The sequence below is a fragment of the Aureobasidium namibiae genome (genome assembly GCF_000721765.1).
Source record: "Aureobasidium namibiae CBS 147.97 unplaced genomic scaffold scaffold_7, whole genome shotgun sequence".
NCBI lineage: Eukaryota > Fungi > Ascomycota > Dothideomycetes > Dothideales > Saccotheciaceae > Aureobasidium > Aureobasidium namibiae.
The window spans coordinates 14,291-35,465 of NW_013581202.1; the positions used below are offsets into that span (position 1 = coordinate 14,291).

The window sequence follows — 21,175 nt, forward strand, 5'->3', positions numbered from 1 at the left end:
GGAGGACTGTCCCTGCGGCTGAGTAGTTGAACAGCAAATTATGATGTGACGATGGTGCATTTCTTAGGCTAAGAGCTCTGAGACTCGAAGCCTCGATGGTACTTTCCATACCATGCTGGTTGATCCCTCGCGATCGACATTTTGTAAGAGGCGTTCTTCAGCGGCGGCTAAACAGAACATGGACCAGTTGGAAACGTGGCTCTGCCTCTGGTTCACGCAGGATCTTCAGCACATTGGGCATCTTTGCGCAATCGCATCAAAATTCCCGTCAATGAAGGCTTGCGAATGATCGCCCGAGCCTCCTGGTTTGTTCATCAATTAGCAGCTTTCGCCCTTTCACTTTGGCTGGTGCGACAGAACTTCAGGCGCCTCGAGTGAAGTCTCAACGGAAAAACTCATGCACCCAGACCAATCAGATAATTGCAAAATGTCGAATCCTGCAAGGGAAAAGCGATCTGAACTCAAGTCCGGGCGCCGACCTACTCCATGAACAAGTCAAACACCAAGCACCGCTGCACCAGGCAGGGGAACGGCTACTTGCGGAGAGGAAATGTGACATGACATGGCAGATCCCGAACAACAGGCACCTTTCTCGAACTAGCAAAGCGACTTCCAAGATCTTTGGTGCGGAAATGTTTGGGATAACGAGGGCTCGCTGCACGTGTATGACCCACTAATCTTGCACTCTAATGCCAAAGCCACCTTCCGCTTCAGGGAAATGAATTGCCACATCATTGTGCTATACAGAAAGATATACCATCAACCATGGATAAAGAGAAAGCGAAACAAAGTCAGTGTGGCTGAGTGATCTTCGGCCACGAGAACTTGATCCTTCGATCTGATACGCAATCTCTAGAGCAAAGGGAAAGCGGTGCGCCTCCCGAACTTCGGCGGCTCAGATCCTTGGAGGTGCTTGACTTGACCATCACGTCACCTCACATTGGAAGCACTTGGAATAACGCCGACTAACAACTTCGGAGACGGCCCTTAGCACAACCAGGTAAGGGTTCGGGATCGCAAAGATGTGCCTTCTATGATGATGATGGCACCGATAGACGGCGACAGTGGATAGCCAGATATGAGACATGTGCAAGCTTCACTCTTACGTCCAGAGCCGTTGTTTGGCACGGAGCATTTGGGTGCCCAGGAACCGAAGCGTATTCACGTAATTGTCGAGTACATGTCTTCTCCGTACCTTCGTTCGGCTGTCGGTGTCGTGTTAGATTGCTTTCACATGCCCGGCCGAGGCCAGGGCTCCCGGTGGTGGAGAAAGAAAGCTGGGCTGTCGTTCCTGCCAGCGAGATTGGTTTGCGAACGCGAAGGGGTGTGTGTGTGTGCCTAGAGCACACGATTCAGGCGGACCTCAATCAGCCACGGACGGTGAATATGCCGTGATCCGATGGACGGCACCTTGGTAGCAACAGAACAGATCGAATCTGTCCGGCCTGAGACATGCCCGCTGCTGCTCAGGGGGCATGTAGGGATATTCTGTACAGAGTGATGATACTGTAGCTGCAAGTAATGGGAACAAATGCCCCAGATTAGATCTGCGCGTGTTTGGAAGTAAAGTAGACGGCTGAATCCTGAGTAGGCGGAGTTCTATTGAGAGACAGCAGCCTGCAGCAACACCCGACCGGGCCCGCCGTGGCCTGTCGCAAAAGCTAAATCGTAGGTTCTCTCCACCAGCATCCCATAGAGGTCGGAAGTTGCCTTGTGGGAGGCGGTAGTCGTTCATCAAAAATCTCCCGGCTTGTGCTGTACGTCCAAGCTTCAAGAGATGCGCCATCAAGTCGATCAAGCCGTTTGGCCATGGTGCTCTGGAAGCTCATTCTTTGCCGTTCTCTCGTCGGCCAGGAGCTCAGAAACAGTTGACATCTGAAACGGGGCTTTCCTGCATACAGTGTGCGCTAAATCGTGCCTCTTTCCCCCTCGCACAAGAAGAGGGAGGCTTGCATCGAGCGTTTCCTTGCCGGTCTCACTTTGCACGCCGAACATCCTTTCTCTTCCTTCTCATTGTGCGCGACAGCCCCAACCACTGTGTGACGCCGACTCCAGCACCTCTAATCATCTGTCCCGCAGATCATCGCCCGGGTTTTGTGGCCAGTGTCCGTCACTAGGTACAGACTACGATCATCAAAGCACCCATCCCTGCCGTGTAGTGCGTCAAGGACCGACATATCATCAGCACACATAATTTTTACCCAAACAAAATCCTGGATCCCATTGGCTCTAAACACAGTCAGTCCCGGCCCTGGTTTTTCTCCCTTCAGGACTTTTCTCTCACACAACCACTCAAATGAAGACACTACTTCTCGGCTCTTGATACCATTCAGCTCTTACCACCCATTCGTTAGCTCTGATCTTTCTTCTTACGCGCGCTGAGACCATTCCTTGGCCAAGGTGCTGGAATTCCCATCCCCGCACCCAATTAATATCGGTGATCGGTCCAACTCAGCCGGGACTGTCAGCAGCTCTTTCCTTCGTCGAGCTGTTCTCTTGCAACGACTATAGTCTGGCCTACCTTGCGTTGTGGACATACTTCCGCCTTGGCTCCTACGGGGTACACAGACCGGACCACTTATCCTTGATCTGAAGCTCTTCTGGATCCACTGTGCTATCCTCTCATTCAGGAGATCCATCCAACAATCTACTTATCACATAATCAGACAAGACTCCCTGAAGGTCCTTGCTGTATATCCGTCCTCATACCAAATCCCGTCCCTCGGGTTTATCCCGTTTCCCTTGCAGTGGGATATTTACGCACCATCATTCCCAGTTCTTTGGTATCCTCCCAAGAACCTTTCCATGTTAGCGGCCTGAATCCATCCAACCATTGAGTCAAACTATCGCGAAACCATCTGAGACATGGACAACCACTACTACCAACCTATGGGAGCCGGATACTATTCGAATGGACAACCTATGATGCAACCAGCAGGCATGCTACCTGATGGAATCATGATGCCGGATGGATATGTTCCAAGGCTCTATCAAATACCTTCTATCTCGCAAGAAAATCTAAACAGTTACTCCGACATTGAAGATCCTAGCCGGACGTCTATCTCGCAACAAGGAGGATCGCGTGGAGGAAAAAGGCGATCTGTTACAGGCGCGGATCATGTCAAACACCGCAGAACACGAAGCGGCTGTTTTACTTGCAGGCAGCGTAGAGTCAAGGTGAGGTTATACTAGTCATGACCTTGACAAGTGGCTAACCTCTTGTAGTGCGATGAAGCTCACCCTATCTGCGAAAGATGTCGCAAAGGCAAGCGTGACTGCCATTATCCCGAACCCACTACAGGGTCATCAACAAAGCTCTCGAAGGGTAACAGGAACAAAGGCTCCGCTGGCGAAGCCTCTAACTCATCTGGCGAAGAGTATGACATCCACGAAGCTGATAGACTCCCTTCCATTCCGGACGACGAGGAGATTGAAGAGGGTGCGTCAAGCTTGTGTTCTAAGGAGGATCGCAAACTGTCTGATGCGTCTTCCAACTCGAGAGACCAAAGTCCTCTAATCAAGAGCCCTGCAACGACAGACAGCTCCGTAGCATCAAGCCGTCCCGCTACACGCCCACAAATACCCCGCCAAAGCTCGAGGAAGTCACTGAAGTCCAAGCAACCACCAAACAGCAAGTGGGCACATTTACCAAAGGACGTCAAGTTCTACATGGCTTACCACCGGGAAAAATTGACGCACCAACACTATGCCATGAAATATGACTGCGGAGACTTTCTGAAGACAACGTTCTTGGAAATTGCACTAGGATATGAGCCGCTTCTCTATGCGATTACTGCGTTCTCTGCCTATCATCATACCTTGAGGAAACCAGATGGCAAGCTCTCGAATTTCCTCGGTTACTACAACAAATCAGTCTCTCTGCTACGTCACTCTCTGGAGAGAAGTCCACGGCACACTGTGGCCACCCTACTTACCATCCTGCAGCTGGCCACATTTGAAGAGTTCCTGGGAGACTGGGTCAATCTCATGGGTCACCAAAGGGCTGCCTACGAGATTCTCACCGAGCTGTTTACACCACAAACCATCATGCAGAGCGAAACACACCGCAAGATCATCTCGTGGTACATCCGTTTCGACCTCTTTGCCGGGTTCATGCATGGATACGGGATGGTTCTGTCTCGTGATTGGCATGTGGCGTGCAGTGAGTTTTATGTTCGACAAGCTAGGGACAAGCCTCGTGACCTGGGTTCGCTGTTCGAGGAGAAGTTTGCACGATCGAGACTGCTGGCGACTGACATATCGCTACTATTCGCCAGAGGCAAAACGGAAGGTCCCAGTCAAGAGCTCATCATGGACATGGGCAAATTGACTGCTCAACTGGAGGATTATGCTCACGAGCTGGAGGACGCCTTCAAGGATACCCGAACGTATGTCAAGGAGTTCCCGAATGCACCGAAAGGAGAATGGGATGATGTGGTCGGCTCGACAGACCCCGAATTCTTGTGGGCAGGAGAACTCTTTACCTGGAACTTCATTCTCATTGACTTTTGGGCCATCCATCTGCTGTTCAAGTCGCAGATCGCTCAATTCGACCCTACGGTGGGTGGAGAAGAGGTTGTGGCGACGGCGACCAAGGTGTGCAAGATGTTCGAGGCGCTGCAGTACTGTGGAGAGGATTCGACAGCCATGATTCTGGGCGCGCAGGCAAGTCTGGGTATGGCTGCAGCATGCATGCCAAAGGATCAACGACACACCATGTGGTGCCGCAACAAGTACGCTCTGATTGAGCAATGCGGGTAAGTGCTTTGAGAGCTCATGTTTCAAAAACCAAATGTTTTACACATACACAAGGCTAACACTACACGAAACAGTTACATCTACCCTGCTGCACTGCGACAACGTATGACTGGCGTCTGGGGCGCCGATGTGATGCGTTGGTGGCTTCCCAACGACGAGGGCTACTACCCCATCCTCCAAGCCGTCCGCGAGTTCATCGACTACCGCGCGCGGGTGCCGCAGGACAATGTGCAGTCTGACCTGCGCGACATGAAGGGTCTGTTCAAAGCATTGCAGTTGGACGATACCGACTCCAAGAAAAGTGCGGGCAGTGCAGGAGGCACAGACTCTTCGAGTCCATTCGACTTTGAACCTGCTGGGCCCATGCCGTGGGAGAGCAGTCCGGAGATGAGTTGGCCCTGAAGGCATGGCCGGAACGGGAAGCTCCAGAGGTAGAGACGGCTTGCGTGTCAGCGTACTCGAGATATATCTTAATGATCTAAAAGCTGCGGTTCGAAAGACGGCATCTTCACTCTATACACTCTATGTGTGATGTGTGATGTGCCCAAATGCCGGGCTGACATTGCTCGAGCAAGTCAGGCCCGCTCGAACAATGATGACCGACCACACAAAGCACATACATAAAAGCAAAAAAAGAAAAAAATCACAATCCATGTAGCGAGATAACTCAGCAATGCCCGTTGATGGCAAAGACGGCACAAAAGCAAGATCAAGATGGAAGTCTGGCTCGGACCGCATGAGATCAATGCATCATGTACAGTACTGTACATCCCCTCCTTCCTTGCTTCGTCGTCTCTTCTACGGCTAATTGAGATTCCCGAAGAATCGGTAACGTAAGTATTTGGCATGAACGGCGGGTTGGTGTGCTTGTTACAGACTAAGACCTCGATTGCCCGTCGCGGAGATATTTGGCTAATAAAGACACAGGGCGCAAGGCGTTTGCGCAAAGAGCTGACGCCATCGCGAGCTACTCCGTACTGTAGAGGTTGTGTCAACTCAGTGGCTGAGTCATGCTCTCCTACTATACTTGATCCTTGTTGCGGAGCCGCAATTCAACAGGCAATCTAGAAGGAGTGACCATCAAAAAAAAAAAGCTTGGCATCGAGAAAGGTCCGTGAAGCCTTGAATTGATTGAAGTGGTATCCAGAAGCGAAGGCTTGCAAGAGAAAGACAAGACGTGGAATCAACTAGAAGAAAAGGAATAAAACAGTGACGACAAGGTCGAGGCGAAGCGAGTTTCTAGTATCATAGAGATTGAAGATTGTCAGAGAAAGGAGGACGAAGCTCTGTTGGGATGGAATTAAGCAGAGTCGCGGGCTCTACGATAGCTGGCCTGAGAAAAAGGGAATCAGAATTGGGTGACTTGGATGGAGGGAGGGATGGAGCGGGCAGACGATACCTCCTGATCAAGCTGCAGCTGGTCGACCTCGGGAGCCAGCTCTGACAGAATCTCGTAGGCTCTCTTGTGGAACTCTAGCTGTGCAGCGATCAACTCGGCCAGGTTCTTGAGAGGCTCGGGTGTGTCGAGGACGTTCTTCATGACACCGACGGCTTCCTCGGTCTGGTTGACAAAGTCGTCCTCTGCCTTTTCGATCTCGGCGCGCTGGGCTTCGGTGTAGTTTTCCTCGCCGTGGGACTGGGCCTTGTTGTTGTTGAAGGGGTTGTTGATGCCCTTGACACGAGCCTTGGTGGCATCGAGGTTCAGGCGGGCGTTCTCGACATTCTTGCGGGCGCGCTGGGCGAACTGCAGGTTGGTGTTGAGGGTGGCACTCCAGCCGGCAAGGAAGCGTTGCTGGATGCGCTCGTCTTGGGTCAAACGGGCCTCACCAACTCTTTCCTCGGCGACAGCGTACTTCTCCAGAGCCTGGGCAAGCGAGTCATCGGCACCAGCGCCACGAAGGTCGCTCTGGTGCAGCAGCTGGCTACCGGCCAGGGAAGCGCGGGCGATGGCGTGGTTGAAGGTCTTGGGTTGGGGCTTTGCTTGGGGAGTAGCTGTGAAGGCAGCCTGGGCCTCGGCGGTCGAAGTTGCGCGCGACAAGAGCTGGACCTTCTCGGTGACGTTCTTGGACAGATCGGTGAAGGACTCGCGGATGTTGGGAGGGTAGTCGTATGCTTCGTTGGTGTACTGAGATGTGACGGACAGCAGCTTCTGGTGGACAAGCTTCAAGGCATCGACACGCTTCTCGAGTTCGATGTAGTCTGGGGGTAGCTCGGTCTTGTCCTCGGTCTGGCCGAACTGTTCCTTGACATACTGCTGGGTACGAGCTGCAAAGGGAGTGAAGGATGAACTACCCAAGTAAGCGTCCTATCCAAACCGAGCAGAAGGGTGCGGCCTAGCATTACCCGATGTTACCGAGGTTCTTGCCAAATGCTGCAAACTTGTCCATGATGGCGGTTGATGGTGTTGGGCTCGTCTTGTTCGTTGATCTGGGGTGATGTGTTATTGATCTTGTCGTCCGTTTCGCACCATGTGAAGGAAGGAGCTCCTGGACCCTCATCCCTCACACCGTTGCCAAGACTCTCACATGAAGACCACGAGTGCGCCTCCCCAAACCTTCACCAATCCTCGCTTGATACTCCGTGCTAGCATCATCGACATGCCGCATTCTCACCACTCCCACTCGGGCCAGTTCTGCGCCCACGCAACATGTACTCTCGAAGAGATGGTCCAGCAGGCCATTTCTCTGCACATGGACACCCTTGCGCTGACCGAGCATATTCCCCGCGACACCGCTGATCTTTATCCCGAGGAAACCGATGCCAAAACACTTGTTGACCTGTTCGATGCCTACTATTCTGAAGCCTTGCGTTTGCGTGAAAAGTATGCCTCACAGATCAACGTCCTGATTGGTTTCGAATCCGAATGGATCCGACCTGAGTCTCACAACATCATCAAAGACTTGCTCAGCCGCTACAAGTTCGACTTATTCATGGGTAGCATTCACCATACCCATACTAAGCCAATTGACTATGACCGCGACATGTATCATGAGGCCAGACAGATCTCTGGTGGCTCCGACGAAGACGTCTTTGCTGCCTTCTTCGACGAGCAATATGATATGCTCAAGACCTTAACACCCCCTCTTGTCGGTCACTTCGATCTCATCAGACTGAAGAGCGATGATCCCGAGCGTAATTGGACTACTATGCCAGCAGTTTGGGAGAAGATTGTCAGAAACCTCGACTTTGTCGCTAGCTATGGTGGCATCCTCGAGCTCAACTCTAGTGCCATTCGCAAGGGCATGTCTGAGCCATACCCCAAGGCTGAAATCTGCAAGGTCCGCGGTCTCGAGCTCCCTCTTTTGATGACCATACTGACATCTACTAGGAATTCTCCAAGAAAGGAGGACGTTTCGCTCTTTCTGACGACAGCCATGCCACAAGTCAGGTAGGCCTTAACTTCTCAAAGGTGCTCGCCTTCATCGAGAGCACTGGCATCGACCAAGTGTACGAGTTCACTTCCAAGACCGACAATTCGTTCGATACATCATCTGTCAAATCTGTTTCTCTGGATCAGCTGAAGAAGCACAAGTTCTTCACTACCTAACTTTGACTCCCAAAAAATGCTAGACCGAATGCATGTACCGAGTTCCATGATAAAAAGGGGGTATTGTCCTTGCCTTTAGCGCCGTCCATAACCTACTCCAAAACGATTCCCATGAAAAAATCAAGCCATGCATCATAATCACACCTCTTTCCACCGGTGGCGTTAGCAAGAACATCATTGACCACAGCCCCAAGCTTGTCATCAGTATCTTTACTCTTGCCTTCTCGCTCCAGCCAATCCTTCTCGGCCTGGATCGCAGCCCTCCGGATTGTGCCTTCTTCGTCTTCTACAATGTACAGATCACAACGATCGCACTCTGAACACCGACCTCCGGCCTCCCTGAAATGCTGGCAAAAATGACCGTAGCCTTCTCTCCCAATTTCCTGACGACAGACATAACACATGGTGTATCCGCAATTACATACGAGCTTGTTGCAACCGCTCGACTTGACGAAGCTGAGATTGCACTTTGGGCAGGTCCGCTTGATACTGCTTGTGGTTGCAGTCTCGATGGCTTGTCGGAGAGACTGCAGAGAAGCTTCATTGCAGGCGTGGGGATCTGACCATGGGCTACCGCAGTTGGTGCAGGAGCTCTTGCCGCAAGTCGAAGATTGGCAAGTGAATTTCAAACCCCTTCTCCGGCGGACAGTACGTGTTCTAGACGCCTGGATACGAGCATATGCTGTCTTGTCGATCATAGCAACAAGGATCAGAAGAGGGTACAACATGACCCACACGATGGGGTAGACAAAGATAAACAGCAACGCGATCAGTGATTTCAGCGGGTCCATCGGCATATGAACCAAATGTGCTGTCAAAGTCATGGGGTCTCTGAATCTCAGACTGGCCGGCTCATCAAGCTCAGCATAAGGACAAGATAAGCATCTCAACAGAGGCAGCTGGCTGTTGATCAAGTTCTCGGATATGACGCGCTCCTGAAGTTTTTGCCAACTTGTCACACCGTCCTTCTCTGTATACAGAGCTCTTCGAATAAGATCGGGGTTGATGCATCCTTGACATTCAGGGACAGACGGGGCCAGACATCTCAAGGAGGATTTTGCCAAGTCGATGTTCCTCGCCCATCCTTGACCATACAGAGCCTCATTTGCGGCGAGCTTTATGCATCGGAAACAGATGAAGTGGCCAGCATGGGAGTCGCAAGTAGATATGTATTCAAAAGGGTAGGCGGTGAAGCAGCATTCGCAATCAAACAGAGCGTCAGCCTCCTCGGCCTCGGTCTCGTTGAGTTGTTGTGCCAGAATTTGATCCCGATCCAGTCTTTCCTGGTTCTGGCGAGCCAAGACAGGAGCAATGAACACACGGTACAACTCTTGATCCAGCTCTGTGCATCCAGTTCGCTTGAGGTACGGAAGCGGGTTGAGAGGTTCGGAAGGATTGGGTAGCCATTCGACGTGGGGATTAGAGACAGGATCGGCGGTGACAGGACGTTTCCTAGTGAAGAAGGTGGAGATGGTGGCTCTCCAAGATGTTGAAGACAGGTGCTGGAGAGTAGGGCGTGCGAGGGCGTATGAATAGTTGTGTTCGGCGAGAACAGCTCTGATAGAAGAGTGACTCAGACCCTTGAATTCGAGATAGAACAAGTCCTTGACAGCGCGCTTGTATTTGTCCGAGCGGAAGGTGTCGTCCTTGGGGAGTGGCTCCGTGTGGCGTGGCTGGCCAGTTTCAGCGTCGGCTGCTTTCTTCCTGTATCTTCCCTGTATGTACTGTGCTCCATTCCGTAAGAGGTGTTCGGTCACAACCTCGAGTCTGCTCTCGTTGGACAGGCTCAGGAGCATCTCACGAAACACGTCGGGCTGCACATCGGGAAACACGTCGACCAGGGCACCAAGGGCGGTATTCAAGTCGCTCAGATCAGACTGCTGCTCTTCCTCAATCTCTGCCAACACTTGATCCGGGTCCAGAGGTTTCTTGGCTTTCGAAGATATGGCATCGTCGGACTGGCGGGACTTGAGGAAGTCGGGTCTGCGGAGGAGGCCGCCTTTGGGCATCGAGATGGACAGGATCATGTCGGCTGGTCAAGGGCTTTGTTGGCTGGACGCATTTTCGATTGCACTGTCGACAGGAGGATAGCAATACGCCGCCTCTTCTGCCTTTGTCGGTCGAATGTACATGTGCTTAGGTTCAGTCCTACTGATCGTCTGACGCGCGGCGCCTTCCGGATTCCACGAACCATCCAGGTACTTCCTTCTCCTCCATCACCTTAAAACATGAACTGCCATTTATCGTTGTCATCTCAACACGAACAGTTCAGCTGTAGGTCTATTTACTCACCAGATTTAGACACATCGCGACCGATACGAATTCTTGCCCTTGTCTTGGTATCATGGACCGAGCAGAAACATCAATCAGCCATCTGGTCGAGTCGCGTGATCCCAATCCCCTATCGCTAACCACGTCTCTTTCCGATTCTTTCCTTTACCCACCTCGGCCAGTCTCTTTCAGTTGCCTTCCTTTTTGTTACCTTCCCAGTACAGTCTTTTCTCAAGAAGCCATCCGACTTTCCTTCTTCACCTTCACATCCACCACTTTCTCCAATCTTGTCTCCCAACTCCGTCCATCACATACCTCATTCAAAACATGGTCCTCGGTCCCACCGCTCGCCTGTGGCTTCCCTACCTCAACTTTACCGTCGCCATCTCGGCTTTGGGTTTCCAGACTGCTGTCTTGTATCCCTGGCACGAAGAGCTTGACAAGGAGTTCAAGATTCTCAAGCAAGAGCACAAAGAGCAACTCCATTTGCATCAAAAAGTCACTCTCAAGCAACTTCAAGATCTGGAGACGAGGATCACGGTGACTGAGAAAGCCATGCCAGGTGTAAGTTTGAGCCGAATGCCATGACTCGTACCATGTATCGCTCACACAACACTAAAGGCTACCCGATGAGTCTCTAACATCATATTCTCTATTGCCACGCCTCTTTTCGAGTTCTCTTTGAATACAAACAAAGTTGTTATTCTCTCTGCATTTACACAAAACAGGAGACCTTACTCATGCATGATCTGCTCATAATCTATGTAAGTCCAGTACGCTTTGGAAGTCAAGTTGTATACTTTTCGAATATATTGCCGTTCCTCATATGTGATTCCTGCCAAGTCAAACATGCCTCACTAGTGACCCTGCTCACCAATTTGGACATCTGATATCGCTACGTTTTGCTCTCCCATATGCTTTGTATCGTTGTAAACTGCATTTAGAGGCATTTCCGTCCTCTTTGACGTGTATCTAGGATATATCGATGTAGGGGTCGATGGTGAGGTGGACTTTATCTTTTGTTCTCGGCACAAGACGTGAGGCCTCTCGAACTTCCACCGACATCTGCCTAGGTTGCTACCTCCGCACATCCTTCAGAGTCAACAGCGACAACAGCGTTGAGACCTGTCTGGATGTTCTCAACTACAACGATAAGATTGCCCAGCTGTCATACCACTATCGTTCAGTGAATCAAAGAGCTTCTAGCCTTCCACGCGCAAGAATTGCCCTTTTCGAGATTGCCGCCATGTAAGACGTCCCAAGAAGCTTTCACACCCGTGCCATCTTGCACCAAAGAACAAGGCCAGGGACTTGTTTCCAAAGTTCCATGGTTAGAGAGCCTCATCGGTACACTGACTAGCCATTTTGTTCGGTACGCTCATAGGAGAAGCGAGTGCCGAAAACTGGTTTCCACTCACGACATGTGTCTGTGTGGTTTCAGGCGTGCCTGGTACAATTTTTAAACGAAATTACAACTTTTCTTTATGCTGGAAGAAGGGATAATTTTTGTGGAGTGAAGCCATCTGACTCGTGGTACAATTGAAAAATTTTGGTTAAAGTCGGGTGGTAGTCTAACGGCCCGTGGTCCGCATTGTTATACAAAAAGCCGCTTGCGTCTGATACACTTCTCCATTGCTGCTCTGTGCTTGGGCAGGGTCGATCGCGAGCTTGCGTGTACATGTGGCAGGGGCACAGATACCGAGCGCTCGGTAAGCCCGATGATTTTATCACTGTCTGCCATGACTCTCACGACGGCCTTTCGATCCGATCCGACCATGAGCTCAACTCGGAGATAGTGGAGGACATGGCGGGCGGTTGGAAAACATAATCGAATGGGAAAAGACAGCGACAAGGACATTGGGTGTTGCTCATATCAAGCCCATGGAGATACTACCGACCGTAGTCAGGGAATAACGACATATCACCTCTCATCCTCAAAGGACATGGCCTGCTGCAAGGCCTGGTGTTGGAGTGCTTCGTCATGCTCAGCAGGAATAAACTTGCGCATAACCTGTTGCACGTAATCCTTGGGAACACCTTCCTTGAGAGCGTCATCGATGCCCTGGTTCATGCGATATACGTATTCGGGCTTGGGGTCGGAGTCGGTGACGTGGTTACGACTGATGTAAACGAGCATGTCTTGCTTCTTTGCGGGCTTGTGTAGATCAACAGGTTCATCTTCTTTCTCCTTGGACCAGAAAGAGACGGGTAGATATTCTTTGGTGTATGCATATGGAACGCCCTCGTTCTTGTCGAGACCCTTTTCATCGGATGGCTGCAGCGAATAGACAAGACCGTAGACGACGTTGGCGTAGTTTGGTTCGGCAGAGGAAGGTGTGTGGACTTGGACGACGTTTGCATAGCCGCGATCATTGATCATCCAGCGATAGTCGTCGAGACGAGCGACGCCGAGATAGTTTGAGTCTGGACATCTTTTGCGCATCTGGGACAACCAGAGGTTACTGCCATAGCCGAAGTAAATGGTCGCGTTTGCCATGACTGCGGTGCTGATGAACATGGCAGAGCTGTGGCAGGACGAAGGCTGCTTTTATTAGTGATCTGTCAGATGCGTGTCTCAAAAGTGTCTTGTCTGCTTCCACAGAGCACTGTGACTCAGTTGCGTCGACGGGAAAAGTATCGGCTGGCAACTTCTACTGGTGGCCAATGGATGGTGACTTCGGTAGCTTTTGACGCGACGCACACGCACGTGGTTCAGACTACGAGCGACATAGAATCCAAGACCGGTCCCTCTTTAGGATGGTTGTTGAGATGCACGTTTGTCTTGTGCAGGCATTTAGTCCTATGGCGATGCGGAGAGAGAGAGCACGCAAGGAAGTTACAGTACTGCTCCATCCTTTAGTGCGATTTGACAGGCGGCGTGGCCGAATGAGGCAGGAACAGCTTCCCAACAGGGCAGTTTGGCCAAGAAGCACAGCAATGGAAGCTGCGTAATACAATGGGCCCCGCCGAAGCTCGAGTCTGCCCCTCGGAATCCATCTCTCACACTATCATGCCTCGCCTTCCTACTTCCATCCTCTCTTCCATCAGACCCAGACAGACTCCTCAATTCCTCAGATCCTCATTCCACTCAACAGCAATCAACATGGGTGTTACCAAGCAAATCATCAAGCAGGGCGACGGCGTCACCAAGCCCAAGAACGGCGACAACGTCACCATGGAGTACACTGGCTGGCTCGAGGAGAACGGCAAGAAGGGCAAGCAGTGAGTCTATACTTTGCATCCTGCTGCAGCTTCACATTCTGATTCCATCTAGGTTCGACTCTTCTGTCGGCCGTGGTGACTTTGATGTCCCCATTGGCACTGGCAGAGTCATCAAGGGCTGGGACGAGGGTATCGTCTCCCAGGACGGCGGCATGTCTCTCGGCGAGAAGGCCACCCTTACCATCACCAGGTACGTCTTTGCTGCTAGTCATCCCTCTGCTTCCACTAACCAATTCACAGCGACTACGGTTACGGTGCCCGCGGCTTCCCCGGTGCCATCCCCGGTGGTGCCACTCTCATCTTCGGTCAGTCCTTGCCAACTCCTCGTTCCTTGATACACCTGAGAGAATCAAGGCTTTGCTCGACGAACTTCATCAGCTAACTTGAACAGATGTCGAGCTCAAGGCCATCGGCAACAAGAGAGCTTAAACGACGCAATTTACGACAAAGAAAAAAGATCAAAGCATAGAGATATCTCGATCGATTCTATAGATTATCCGAGAAAAAATATACAAGAAGCTTCTACAAATCGTTGCCTCTCTACCTTCGTGTTCCGAAACACTACACGTCCTCATGCTGCCGAACTGTACATGTCACGCAATCGACGACGCCCATGAATAGAAGAGGCTGCTGCGTGTCATTGTGAATACATGATACTGTCTAGCATCTAGTTCTCGAACTCGAGGTCTGCCTCTTGTCTAACAGCGCCGTAGATACCAGCGATATCGCCTTTGCTACCCATGTGCTTTTGAACCTGTGCGAGATGCTGGTCGGCAACCTCGACATCCCTCATCTTAACACCGTGGGTCTTGGCCAAAGCTAAAGCATGTCCGGCATCCTTTCTTGCAAGGTCAACGGCAAAGAGTGGCTCCTCACGCTTGTAGTAGTCGCCCTGGCGCAAGCGGTTGCTGTATGCAGTGTAAGGGCCAGGGAACATTGTCTCGACGAATTGATGAAGTCTGTCCGAACCAAGACCCGACTTTTCAGCAAGCGTGTGGCCTTCGGAAAGAGTCTCGACCATGTTGAGGATGAACGTGTTTCCAATGATCTTTAGTCTTGTAGCAGAACCGTGGGGTTCGCCAGAGTAATCAATGACGGCACGACCCATGACACCGGTGGTATAAGGCTTGACCTTGTCGACTGCATCCGCAGGACCAGCAAGCACGCATACAAGTTGACCTGCATCTGCCATGGCAGGAGCACCAAAGACAGGGCAAGCCACAAACTCGGCACCCTCGTTATTGATGATCTTTGCGAGCTTGTCTGTAGTGTCGGGATGAACAGTCGAGCAATCCACAAACAGTTTGCCCCTTGCGTCTCCCTTCAGAGCAGAGTCGATGGTATCTTCGATTGCCTTGTCGTCTCCCACGCAAGTGAAGATGATGTCCGAAGCGTTGACCGCCTCTTCAATGCTAGAGGCAACCTTGGCCTTGCCAGATCCGAGACTCGAAGCGAGCTGATCAGCACGAGATTGAGTGCGGTTGAAGAGGATGATGGGGTTGGAAAGATTGCCCTTTTCGACAATGTTCTTCACCATATCCTGTGACAACCCATCAATAAGATGCTATCGTTGTGGTTGGAAACCCGATCACTTACGCGGCCCATGTTGCCGAGGCCAATCCATGCAATCTGAGGAGCCATTGTGTAGTATGGTAATTCGTTATCTGAATTTGGATTGTGATGGAAAACAGAGCTTTTTGCAAGAGAATCAAGGTGTTTATACCAGCTTCAAGGCAATATCCCGCCGGTCCCTGCCGCCGGTAATACCGAGCGGTAGAGAAGCACTTTGTATGAGCTTCAATGACGTCTTGGCAACTCTAGTGGGGGTGATCGCGGGGCAATCGGGACCCGTAGGACATTCTCGGCATTTGAACCAATAACAAGCATAACTAATCGGCTCTGAGATGAGCTGACATGGCACCAGTCGAGCTACCGCAAAGCTACACGGTCGTCCAGCTATGCTAAGGAACGCTGACATGTCAGGAATCGAGATGGCTTGAATTGATTTGGTACTGAGGATGAGCCGCTGTCGGCAGTATGAAGAAGTAACGACGGAGTAGTTTGAGGATGAATTGATGTGTAGGAGCGACGAGCCTCTACATGCCTGGATGGATGAAGAAGCCGAGTATATAATTGAATCATGAACTCGCTCTTCGTGGATGGTATATGGCAACATGTAAACGGCGATACAAACCTCTCGAAGAGTCCGTAAATGCTTTTGATCATTATCGGGATGATAGGTCTTGCTTTCCAAGATCGATCAGAGATCCGCTACCATATCTTCTCCTCAGATGGGTTTGATGGTCACCACCATGCAAAGCTGACCGTAAGAACCTCGCGCCAGTGCACCCGATCACGTTGGGCCCTGATCTCTGCAGAGGTCCTGATCCTGCACGGGAGCCCTGCGAACTCAACAGCTCGATGGTACACTGTTGCCAGAGCTTTGAAGTGCACCGACCATATTTTGTCGTGCCGTGGCGGAATGTGCGCCCTCGATGGCTCTCCGGGCATAGTGTAGAGCCATCGTGCTCAAAATGATGCTCTTATGAGCTGTAGAACGTGGAGTATGTACGTTGAACATGAGAGGTCGAGAGCTTATGCTTTCTGCCTGCTGGGAAGGACGCGATCTTCGAATCTGCGCATCAACTTGTTGGTTTGTTCTGCCAAACTCAAGGTCAAAATCTAGAAAAAGAGTCAGTGAAAGCCAAGTCAGAAAGCAAGCGTTCTACATACGGTGTGCGGCAAGATTCTGGCCAAATGGGCAAAGAAGCCCTTGTAGACTGCAAGCGGACCTTCGGTCTTGATGGTGCGGAACAAGCAATCAAACGCGCTAGAGTATAGGTTGCCAGTCTGATTGTACATGCGACCCATGACGGTGTCCGGAGGGTGCATGACGCAGCATACGACGAAGCCGGAGCAAGCAGAAGACATGAGATGCAGAGCAGGACTCTCTTGCAGACCGAAGTGTTTTACAAGGTTGCGCTTAGCGAAGAAGTATGTTGGAAGTTGGACACTAGATCCGAAACCGGTTCTGACCATGGCGGGTACAACACCACGATACAGGCCCTTGATTCCCTCGGCGCGGTAGATCTGGGAGAAGCCATCCGCAGCGCTCTTGTACTGATGTTGTGCACCCACTGGTAATGCAGGACTGTAGCTCTGGAGGCGAGTCTTGACGAGGAAAAGCGGAGAGCCGAGAGCTGCGCCAATGATACCAGATGAGGCGCCGGAGAAGATGTTGACAGGGAGATTTTGCATAGCGACGGCTTCCGGGTCGTGGGCATGTGAGAAGTCGCGATTCAGGAGCAGCGAGTTTGTGTGGGTGCGGATGGGGTCGTAGAATCCGAGACGGCAGCCATTGAGCATCATTTGATAGACGTAGGCGCAGTTCAAGCCACGTAACAGGCCTCTGATTCCCTCGTTCTTGAAGATGACTGACATGCCGTGGAGGACACCTCGGTACATCTTGGGGGCATCCTTTTTGGCTTGCAGCTCACCCTGGAGCTGCAAGCGCACCTTGACCGTCTCGAAGCTGTGAGTTACTGTGACAGCGCCGCATGCTGCAATGCCGCCAGCGACAAAGGAACTGTCGGGACTGCGTCAGTCATGGGTGGGTGTGTGAGGATGGGTACAGATGCAATACCCAATGCCGGTGGACATGGCTAGTGGTCAGATAACCAAAAAGAGGGCGCGAATGGTGAGAAGGAAAGACGGTATGGAATACAGGCGCAGCAATAATATTGACAAGAAGCTACAGACGAGGCTCGAAGGCAGATGGACTCGAAGCAAACAAGCCGAGATCGGAGGTTGGGTCAACGCAGCAAAAGGGAAGGAAGGCGAAGGGATGACGTCGTGCTTGGTCCCTGAGTCGCAGCTCCGACCGAAGATCCGGGGAAGCCGAACATTTTGAGCTTGAGCCTGTCTCGCGCGCTTCCACCATCATCAGAGCCCATTCGACTTTATCTCCTGCCCTCGACCATCACACCAATCGGCGACATGGGAGCAGAGAACGGACAGGCGGGAGCGACGGCCAAGGTCAGCGACGTCGTGGCGACGTACCGTCCGACGAGGGTGAGTGCCCCCTCCTCAGCGCTCAGCGCGTTTATGCACTCCTCCCCAACCTCAACACTGACGCAACCAAACAGCTCTTCAAAGCCCCCAACCTGCACTACACCTCGCTCGACTTCGACACGACCGGCGAACTCATCCTCCTCGCTCGTACCGACGACACGCTCCATATCTATAACACAAAGGCTGGAGCCCACGCAAAAGAGCTCAAGTCGCAGAAGCACGGCTGTGCCCTTGCCCGCTTCACTCACCACTCGCAGTCTGTCATCTATGCCTCCACCAAGCTCAACCATGATATAAGATATCTCTCTGCTCACGACAACTCATACATCCGTTACTTCAAGGGCCACACCGACAAGGTCACGTCCATCCAGCTCTGCCCTAGCGATGACACCTTCCTCTCCGCATCGCTCGACAACACCGTCAAGCTATGGAATCTGAATTCTTCATCTCCCCATGGTAGTCTAAACTTGCACGGTGCCGTCTTGACCGCTTACGATCCCTCGGCTACCGTCATCGCAGTCGCCTCGCCCGCTACTCAGACCATTGTCCTCTACGACGTTCGCAACTTCGACAAGCCTCCTTTTGCAACCTTTGACATGCAGGATATCGAGCGCCGCTTCAGCCACTACGGCCAAGCTCAAGCCCAAGGCTGGACCACTCTGGAGTTTAGCAACAATGGCCAATACATCCTGGTGGGAACCAACGGCCCTGGCCACTACGTCCTTGACGCCTTTGAGGGTGCCTTGAAGGCCTATCTGTATCGCGCTCAAGGTCCTCCACCATTCCCATCTCAACTTGGTCAGAGCGACAGCCCCTTGCGCCATACCCAAGCTTCGCTACAGGGAGACGCCTGCTTTACCTCTGATGGCCGCTATGTCATTTCGGCTTCGTCTAAGGGTGGTATGCTGGTGTGGGATCTGCTTGCTGACAAGCGCTCTGATGGCACCATGAACCCCATGACCGATCTGCCAGGCCCAAGAACGTCTACTGTCGTCGGTGTGAACCCCAGATACAATAATCTTGCCAGTGCTGGTCAAGACGTTGTCCTCTGGCTGCCTGACCCTGAATTGGCTTGATCCCGGCATCTGAATCACATCTGTACATTAGCGAGGCGTTGGTGGTGCGATTTCTTGCATATCTTATTTTGCTCAGCATCTGGATCCAAAAACTCAAAGGACGCACCAATACCGGAGGACTCTAAGGGAATCAATGATAACTCACTCCAAGGTATATCACTGCTACCTCCAGCTTATCCAATTTTGTTGTCCACCACATCCGTGGTCAATTGTCACGACGACACAACATGATATGGTCCAAGAAGAAAGATACTTCAATATCGCTAATGCCGAAAAATACGAAAGAGGCCGTCCATGCTCTCAACATCTCGTATGCAAACTCCTGTCTCTGGACTTCCAAAAATCAAGTCTCCCACCGCTTCCTAAAATGCCATGAATCAACTCCCCCAATGAAACCATCCTTCATAAATCAATAACTTTCTTGCTCAGAATAGCGTCGCAGGTAGTCGTTCAGCCCACTACCAAAGTCTAGTGGCTCGACATCGTCTACGCCACCCTCGCTTCTGAGCATCGGGCTGGTACCGGAACCTCCTCGCCTCTGTTTCGCCAGGAGCGAAGAGAGGCCATTGATGGATCCGGAGAACCATCCGCTTTCGGTGTCGAAACCGACATGCTCGAAGTCATCAGTCGCATGAGACTCGACACTCTTGTTCGGTACGCTAGTTCCCGGGACGCGGAACTCGTAGATATCCGATGTCGAAGGAGACACCGAACCAGACGAGGCAATGTCGCTACTGTCAAAGTTGTAGTACCCGCCTTCTTCACCCTCAAAGCCGCCAGCAGCATCGGGGTAAGAAGCATCTTCCATTTCCTCATCGATTGGGTCCAGTGGCATTTCGTCTTCCTCTGGTCCAGAACCTGCCTGTGACAGTTGTTTGTTAAGATTGGCCAGCACTTCTCGAAGACGAGCCTTGCTACGCGGGTTCGAGATCTGATCGAGTTGCAGCTCAGTCTCTTGAATCTTGGAGACCAGTTCCGAGATGAGCTCCGAAGTTGGGCTTTGAGTGCCAGTAGCCTGTGGCTCTGGAGTAACCTCTGCAGGTGGTGATACAGCCTCTTTGGTCAAGACATCTCCGAAGCATTTTTCGAACTCCTTCAATTGACCGCGATCGGTGATTGCAAAGATAATCTCCCTGATGCCTGGCCAGGATTCTGCCTTTCTGGTAGTACCAAGTATAACGCGCTTCCAGATCTTTGCAACTTCGCGCACAGGATTTCCATAGGCACCACAGCCCCACGCTCCGAGAATAAGCTTTTCAGCTCCGCGACTTTGCGCCATGCGAAGCACGCCACGCATCTTGTGTGTCACAAGTTCGCGGTCACGGTCGCAATAGCTCACACCACATGAGCAGCCGCCTTCAGCATCTTCCTTCTCGGCGATGCGTGCGCTGTTGGTCTCGGGGAATCGGATCATGGCCGCGCTGATCACATCAACAAAGAAACGTTCTCGCTTTGGCAAGTCTTCTGCCTCGGGAGTACTGTCTCTGTGTACCAGAACATCTGGGGTCACGACACCGCCAACCTCTGGTAGTCGGTAGAAGTCATCCCAGAGTGATGCATACAAGGTGGTACGCATGCAAAGAAATTCCTCAGCGCTGGTTGCACCGTCCAGAAAACCACCACCAGGGCGAAGAGGGGAAGCCATGTTTAGGATACAAACGTTTGTCGACCTGGTCGCTTGCTTTGAAGTAGCCAACGCAGCTGCTGCAGATTGCCGACGGGACGAGTGGGTCAGACGACGAGCTGCAGTAAGGGAGTCCGTGTTACAGAGTCGGATCGTCAAGTCCGACGTCGACGGTTTCTCGATATTGCTATCCAGCTTGGGATCTGTTGTCAAGACAGCGTTGTGGATGCCATGCCTGGCCCTCGGACTCGACTTGAGAATATCCGGAATTACTCTGTTGACAGTATCCTTTGCCCTTTTGGCACGATCCGAACGTCTGTTTGCCTGAGGAGTGACAACGACTGTCGGTTGCAGTCGTCCCATGATTGCTTTTTGTCAGGAAGAATCCTTGGCAAAAAGTCGGACTGTGATCACGAAGTGGACGGAACGAAGGACACGACGAGACCAGTAGCCAGATAAAAGAAGGGAGCTGGGAAGAAGGAGAAGGGACAAACGGGAAAATAAGACAATGATGGGCGACTCAGGTGTTGGCTGACGTTGGCGGGCCTGACATGTGACAGCGTACTATATTAGCAGGAATGACGACAAGCTCCACTGCCGACAGAC

The 21,175-nt window shown here is 51.8% G+C and overlaps 11 protein-coding genes across 11 annotated transcripts; 5 read left to right on the forward strand and 6 right to left on the reverse strand.

Moving 5' to 3' along the window:
* Window positions 1-2,961: 2,961 nt before the first annotated feature.
* On the forward strand, window positions 2,962-5,160 carry M436DRAFT_45767 (uncharacterized protein; the record flags this gene model as incomplete). The annotated part of the gene is made up of 3 exons (XM_013572638.1): window positions 2,962-3,177; window positions 3,226-4,757; window positions 4,833-5,160. The coding sequence occupies 3 exons, from the start codon at window positions 2,962-2,964 to the stop codon at window positions 5,158-5,160; spliced, it is 2,076 nt and encodes a 691-aa protein (XP_013428092.1).
* Window positions 5,161-6,106: 946 nt separating this feature from the next.
* M436DRAFT_45106 (BAR domain-containing protein) lies at window positions 6,107-7,145 on the reverse strand (the record flags this gene model as incomplete). The annotated part of the gene is made up of 2 exons (XM_013572513.1): window positions 6,107-7,046; window positions 7,102-7,145. 2 exons carry the CDS (start codon window positions 7,143-7,145, stop codon window positions 6,107-6,109), a joined length of 984 nt encoding a protein of 327 aa, XP_013427967.1.
* A 210-nt stretch (window positions 7,146-7,355) lies between these two features.
* Window positions 7,356-8,305, forward strand: M436DRAFT_72063 (histidinol-phosphatase; the record flags this gene model as incomplete). The annotated part of the gene is made up of 2 exons (XM_013572711.1): window positions 7,356-8,036; window positions 8,087-8,305. The coding sequence occupies 2 exons, from the start codon at window positions 7,356-7,358 to the stop codon at window positions 8,303-8,305; spliced, it is 900 nt and encodes a 299-aa protein (XP_013428165.1).
* Window positions 8,306-8,397: 92 nt separating this feature from the next.
* On the reverse strand, window positions 8,398-10,314 carry M436DRAFT_45119 (uncharacterized protein; the record flags this gene model as incomplete). Its single annotated transcript, XM_013572515.1, has 1 exon — window positions 8,398-10,314. The coding sequence occupies one exon, from the start codon at window positions 10,312-10,314 to the stop codon at window positions 8,398-8,400; it is 1,917 nt and encodes a 638-aa protein (XP_013427969.1).
* Window positions 10,315-10,903: 589 nt separating this feature from the next.
* On the forward strand, window positions 10,904-11,164 carry M436DRAFT_44961 (uncharacterized protein; the record flags this gene model as incomplete). Its single annotated transcript, XM_013572495.1, has 1 exon — window positions 10,904-11,164. One exon carries the CDS (start codon window positions 10,904-10,906, stop codon window positions 11,162-11,164), a length of 261 nt encoding a protein of 86 aa, XP_013427949.1.
* Window positions 11,165-12,497: 1,333 nt separating this feature from the next.
* Window positions 12,498-13,073, reverse strand: M436DRAFT_81084 (uncharacterized protein; the record flags this gene model as incomplete). The annotated part of the gene is made up of 1 exon (XM_013572798.1): window positions 12,498-13,073. The coding sequence occupies one exon, from the start codon at window positions 13,071-13,073 to the stop codon at window positions 12,498-12,500; it is 576 nt and encodes a 191-aa protein (XP_013428252.1).
* A 606-nt stretch (window positions 13,074-13,679) lies between these two features.
* Window positions 13,680-14,227, forward strand: M436DRAFT_63031 (FKBP peptidyl-prolyl cis-trans isomerase; the record flags this gene model as incomplete). Its single annotated transcript, XM_013572643.1, has 4 exons — window positions 13,680-13,798; window positions 13,851-13,988; window positions 14,039-14,103; window positions 14,190-14,227. 4 exons carry the CDS (start codon window positions 13,680-13,682, stop codon window positions 14,225-14,227), a joined length of 360 nt encoding a protein of 119 aa, XP_013428097.1.
* Window positions 14,228-14,465: 238 nt separating this feature from the next.
* On the reverse strand, window positions 14,466-15,439 carry M436DRAFT_45374 (uncharacterized protein; the record flags this gene model as incomplete). Its single annotated transcript, XM_013572575.1, has 2 exons — window positions 14,466-15,338; window positions 15,395-15,439. 2 exons carry the CDS (start codon window positions 15,437-15,439, stop codon window positions 14,466-14,468), a joined length of 918 nt encoding a protein of 305 aa, XP_013428029.1.
* Window positions 15,440-16,393: 954 nt separating this feature from the next.
* M436DRAFT_72069 (mitochondrial carrier) lies at window positions 16,394-17,458 on the reverse strand (the record flags this gene model as incomplete). The annotated part of the gene is made up of 3 exons (XM_013572712.1): window positions 16,394-16,480; window positions 16,532-17,384; window positions 17,442-17,458. The coding sequence occupies 3 exons, from the start codon at window positions 17,456-17,458 to the stop codon at window positions 16,394-16,396; spliced, it is 957 nt and encodes a 318-aa protein (XP_013428166.1).
* A 336-nt stretch (window positions 17,459-17,794) lies between these two features.
* M436DRAFT_44649 (histone H3 methyltransferase complex and RNA cleavage factor II complex, subunit SWD2) lies at window positions 17,795-18,945 on the forward strand (the record flags this gene model as incomplete). The annotated part of the gene is made up of 2 exons (XM_013572434.1): window positions 17,795-17,869; window positions 17,944-18,945. The coding sequence occupies 2 exons, from the start codon at window positions 17,795-17,797 to the stop codon at window positions 18,943-18,945; spliced, it is 1,077 nt and encodes a 358-aa protein (XP_013427888.1).
* A 1,069-nt stretch (window positions 18,946-20,014) lies between these two features.
* On the reverse strand, window positions 20,015-20,932 carry M436DRAFT_30805 (uncharacterized protein; the record flags this gene model as incomplete). Its single annotated transcript, XM_013572405.1, has 2 exons — window positions 20,015-20,622; window positions 20,665-20,932. Coding segments are annotated over 2 exons (876 nt in total), but the record flags the coding sequence as incomplete, so codon positions are not given.
* Between the last annotated feature and the right edge of the window lie 243 nt (window positions 20,933-21,175).